Here is a 5451-nt window from a genome sequence, read left to right on the forward strand (position 1 = left end):
TCATTTATTTCTGTGCCTTTTTTTGTTGTTGTGCATTTCAATATCTTCTTTTAGGAAGTTGGTGTTGTGCAAACTACAGTACTTGAATTTGGAACATGAAGTTGGATTTAACTGACCTGTTTTGAGCAGTAGATGGTGCTTCTTGCCAGTCTCCAGTTTAAACTCAAGACAAATTTTCAATATCAATTGTTTTAAAGTAGTTTCTGAACAGGTTGCTGAATGTCTGTCTACATTCTGCAGATCAGATTTAATTGGAGTCAAGATTTGTCTGACTCTGACATTCTCACTATCTGCTTCTGTAAACAGAGGGCGGGGCCTTGAATCCTGCCACAGGTAGGTTTAACGTACACCTGTACTACTATGAGACGGAAAATAAATTTTAAGACCTACACGAGTAGTAATAAAATCACTGCAGACGACAAGATACAATGAGGACTTTACTGATTTTCACTTTACTGTTTGCTATGGGCGCATGCTTACCTGCAATAACCACATCGGTGAGTAGCCTGGTATACTTCTCATGTCAATGTCATTTACTTGTCATGAATGTCGATTTGTGCAGTGTACTTTTCTTGGTCGCCTTTGCTATGACTGCAGTGAATGAACATAGGCTTTGGGATATATATGCAGCTTGAAATATGAATACCTTGTGATCGATTGCTTGTGAATCAAATCAAATTGTATTGGTCACATATGCCGAATATAACAGGTGCAGACTTTACCTTGAAATGCGTACTTACGATCCCATTCCCATCAATGCAAAGTTAAAAAGTAAGTATTTACAGTATGTATGCCATTGGAATTGTATCATTAGACCTAACACCAATTATGCATTACTTGATAATGAATGATAAGATATCAGGCAGTTGAACTTCATTAAGATTTTATGATGGGCTAGGGGATCAGCTCTCGGACAGGCTTTCAAGGGATGGAATTTCAATACAACTTGTTGTGTACCTTTGACCAAGCCTCCTAACAAAGTATGGACTCCACTCAATCACATACAATTTTTCACCTAAAATGTGTAAGATTCCGATCTGGAAAGTACATCAGTGTAATTTTTCTTCTCAATATGAAGGATTACTGTTGCATTTTAAAAGTATGTTTGTTCATGTGTGATGATACTGTCATGGACAAAACGGAGTGTACATCACTCAGCGTTATTGTGAAGAGATTCATTTCACAGGGCTGCAGGAGTGAAATTGGTGATGTCACCATGATACTGACACAATCCTGGCCTAATTCTATATCTTTGAATTAGTAAAACAATGCCATTAGAAACATCAAATGAAACATTTTATTTTCCAAATTGATGCCCCTATTAGTTCTAGGCTCTAGCCACTCAGTTGATTCTGTCTGACACTTCATGAGTGTTTCTGTTGTGAATCATTCTTCTACCATCCATTTCCTAGCATACAAAAGATCCAATGTTCTGTTTGTTATCTTACTGGGTTAATCTGTAGTGTGTTGACACTCATTTACATTGTAAATATCCAGCCACTGCTGTTGTCCCTACAGTCTATGTATTGTCCCCTCGGGGCGTTTTTATAGGACAGTGGCAGCTTGCTGGCAGTGCCTCATCCTGAGTCATTACGTATCGGCCATGTTGTGTTGCTGGAGGGGCGACGAGTTGTTGGCGTAGCACTGGACTTCAGACCTCATGATTCACTGGCTGACTCACAGCTCTGTGTTATTGAGACAATATTGTTTTAGCCTTTCCTCTTGCAGTCCTTAATCTAGTATGACATGGTTTCAAAGGGTTGCATGAAAGTTAACCCTGTAAATACTATTCAGCCAGTAAATCATTAAAACTACCATGACAATGTGATATATACTCGTTTTCTGTTTCTGTGACAATCCTCCTCGCCAGTGAGAGAGAGGTAATGATATAGAGCAGTGATGGGGAGTCTACTCTGAAAATATAGTTTACCAAACTACCAATTACTTCACACTGGAAGAAGTTAAGCTACACGAAAGCTATCCTAAAGAAACATATAGTTTACTTCACTAAAGTTACTATGAAAAAGTAGTTCACTACTTTCTGAAAAAGTATATGTAAATCTGAAATGTCAGACTACAAATCACAAGAACAGATCACTTTGGGGTCATATATTAACATAATGTGGAATTTAGCCTATTAAACACAATTATGTTTCAAGTGAGAATTAGGCAAATCTGACCAACAAATAAAGGAAATTCTTGCCTACTTCACCCATATTTTGTTTTTGCAAAAAAAAGTATGCATAGTTCTAGTAGTTAGATACAGTGCATTCGGAAAGTATTCAGACCTCTTCATTTTTACAAAATGTTTTATGTTACAGCTTTATCTAAAATATATTACATTTATGTTTTTCTTCATCAATCTACACACAATACCCCATAATGACAAAATGAAATCAGGTTTTGGGATTTTTTTGAAAATTTATTTTTTAAAAACAAAGACCTTATTTGGACTAGTTGAGTATCTGGAACATCAGCATTTGTGGGTTCGATTTCAGGCTCAAAATGGCCAGAAACAAAGACCTTTCTTCTGAAACTCATCAGTCTATTCTTATTCTGAGAAATCAAGGCTATTCCATGCGAGGAAATTGCCAAGAAACTGAAGATATCGTACAACGCTGTGTACTACTCCCTTCACAGAACAGCACAAACTGGCTTATTAACTTGGATTAGCTAACACAACGTGCCATTGGAACACAGGAGTGATGGTTGCTGATAATGGGCCTCTGTACGCCTATGTAGATATTCCATAAAAAATCTGCCGTTTCCAGCTACAATAGTCATTTACAACATTAACAACGTCTACACTGTATGTCTGATCAATTTGATGTTATTTTAATGGACAAAAAATGTGCTTTTCTTTAAAAAACAAGGACATTTCTATGTGACCCCAAACTTTTGAACGGTAGTGTATGTAAATGTATGTTTCAGTTTTTCTTTTTATAAATATGCAGACATTTCTGAAATCTGTTTTTGCTTTGTCATTACGGGGTATTGTGTGTAGATTGAGGGAAAATAACAATTTAATCCATTTTAGATTAAGGCCGTAACCTAACAAAATGTGGAAAAAGTCAAGGGGTCTGAATACTTTCCGTATGCACTGTACACTGTTACATAGCAAAAAAGTAAATAACTAATGAAAACACAACCTAGATTTGAATTTAGTTCAACTACCACCAAGCTACTGTAAAATGTAATTAAATGACTAGTTGAACTACATATAGTTTATTACTCCCCAACACTGGTATAGAGGTACACAGTTATTGGCTTCTATGGACACTGGCCTTATGTTGGACTTCTGGGGTCATTTCTACACTGAAGTTGTACGTGTGTTGTTTTTCCTTGTACTCAGTATTCTATTCCTCCAGAAGACCTGGATGGATCGGGACATGATCTGGAAAGTTCTGGCTCAGGTTCAGGGGAATGGGCAGAAGGTAATCCTGTTCATTTTGTGTGTCAGGGTGTGTGTCTGTCTGTCTGTCTGTCTGTGTCTGTGGGTTTCACATTTCTTAGTAAACATTTCTGCTTCCACTCCCTTCAGTGTCCAAAGGCTCAGTGAGGTTTACCACAATCTCAACATTTACTATGACAATGAGTGAAGATGACTTAATGTTCAATGCCATTGATGAAGAGGATAAAACCGTCCCAATTATAATGACAGACAACACCAGAAATAAAATATCAGTAGGTAATTTTAGTATTTTAAGAATTGATTAGTCTTTTAAGAATTCACTATGAGCAAAATATGTTCTCTCTTGGTAGAGGTGAAAAAATTGCAACGTGTGAGTATCCCCTCTTTTTTGTGTCTTTAGGACTCAGACTTGACCTTTGACAAAAGGCCTAAGCTAGATGACAACAACGGATCAGCCATTGGCAATGTGGCAAAGAGTGGTGGTCTTCTAGCAAACAAAGAAGCTCTTGCAGGTAAAGTCCAACTTATTGAGTATATTATTTGGTATATTATTTCCTCCATATTTACTGACAGATGCGCTGAGGTACTTGTAGCCCAACCTTCTTATTCTTCCTCTTTGCAGCTATTATTGCAGGAGGGGTGGTGGGACTGGCCTTGGCTGCCTCCCTGTTAACAATCATGGTCTATAACATGAAGAAGAAAGATGAGGGGGGCTACACTGTCAACCAGAAAAACACATCAAAAGGAGGATATCAGAAACCGAAGACCAAGGAGGAGTTTATTGCGTAACTTCCCCTTAAAGACAAAATAATGTCTCATTTTTGAGAGTAAGAAGTTGGTTGGGTTTGCGCCATGAGAAAATTCACAGCAGAAAATGCAAACTTGTGGTGTATTCGAGGTTTAAAAAGACGGTAACACTTTACTTGACACCCAGCATCATAACACATAACATGGTCATAACCATGTCATATGTCATAACAGCTGACATAACTTGTCATATGGTCATAACACTGTCATGACACATAAACAGCAAAAAAAGAAATGTCCTCTCACTGTCAACTGTGTTTATTTCCAGCAAACTTAACATGTGTAAATATTTGTATGAACATAAGATTCAACAACTGAGACAAACTGAACAGGTTCCACAGACATGTGACTAACAGAAATTGAATAATGTGTCCCTGAACAAAAGAGGGGGGGGGAGTCAAAATAAAAAATAACAGTCAGTATCTGGTGTGGCCACCAGCTGCATTAGGTATTGCAGTGAATCTCCTCCTCATGAACTGCACCAGATTTGCCAGTTCTTGCTGTGAGATGTTACCCCCCTCTTCCACCAAGGTACCTGCAAGTTCCCGGACATTTTTTGGGGGAATGGCCCTAGACTTCACCCTCTGATCCAACATGTCCCAGACATGCTCGATGGGATTGAGATCCGGGTTCTTTGCTGGCCATGGCAGAACACTGACATTCCTGCCTTGCAGGAAATCACGCACAGAACAAGCAGTATGGCTGGTGGCAATGTCATGCTGGTGGGTCATGTCAGGATGAGCCTGCAGGAAGGGTACCATATGAGGGAGGAGGATGTCTTCCCTGTAACGCACAGCGTTGAGATTGCCTGCAATGACAACAAGCTCAGTCCGATGATGCTGTGACACACTGCCCCAGACCATGACGAACCCTCAACCTCCAAATCGATCCCGCTCCAGAGTACAGGCCTCGGTGTAACGCTCATTTTTTTAACGATAAACGCGAATCCGACCACCACCCCTGATAAGACAAAACCGTGACTCGTCAGTGAAGAGCACATTTTGCCAGTCCTGTCTGGTTCAGCGACGGTGGGTTTGTGCTCATAGGCGACGTAGTTGCCGGTGATGTCTGGTGAGGACCTGCCTACAACAGGCCTACAAGCCCTCAGTCCAGCCTCTCTCAGCTTATTACGGACCGTCTGAGCACTGATGGAGGGATTGTGTGTTCCTGGTGTAACTCAGGCAGTTGTTGTTGCCATCCTGTACCTGTCCTGCAGGTGTGATGTTCGGATG

The 5451-nt window shown here is 39.7% G+C and overlaps 1 protein-coding gene across 1 annotated transcript; it reads left to right on the forward strand.

Moving 5' to 3' along the window:
- Window positions 1-364: 364 nt before the first annotated feature.
- LOC106571235 (syndecan-1) lies at window positions 365-4933 on the forward strand. Its single transcript, XM_014144026.2, has 5 exons — window positions 365-497; window positions 3353-3434; window positions 3542-3684; window positions 3813-3924; window positions 4035-4933. The coding sequence occupies exons 1-5, from the start codon at window positions 429-431 to the stop codon at window positions 4199-4201; spliced, it is 573 nt and encodes a 190-aa protein (XP_013999501.2). The 5' UTR covers window positions 365-428; the 3' UTR covers window positions 4202-4933.
- Window positions 4934-5451: the final 518 nt, after the last annotated feature.

The sequence above is a fragment of the Salmo salar genome, chromosome ssa15 (assembly GCF_905237065.1).
Source record: "Salmo salar chromosome ssa15, Ssal_v3.1, whole genome shotgun sequence".
Classification (NCBI taxonomy): Eukaryota; Metazoa; Chordata; class Actinopteri; order Salmoniformes; family Salmonidae; genus Salmo; species Salmo salar.

What these genes read in the sequence shown, in the direction of transcription:
- LOC106571235 (XM_014144026.2), top strand. Translation starts at nt 429, where the DNA reads ATGAGGACTTTACTGATTTTCACTTTACTGTTTGCTATGGGCGCATGC. An exon ending in TACCTGCAATAACCACATCG is followed by an intron (nt 498 to 3,352) that starts GTGAGTAGCCTG and finishes CCTTGTACTCAG; the next exon opens with TATTCTATTCCTCCAGAAGA. An exon ending in AAACAAAGAAGCTCTTGCAG is followed by an intron (nt 3,925 to 4,034) that starts GTAAAGTCCAAC and finishes TCCTCTTTGCAG; the next exon opens with CTATTATTGCAGGAGGGGTG.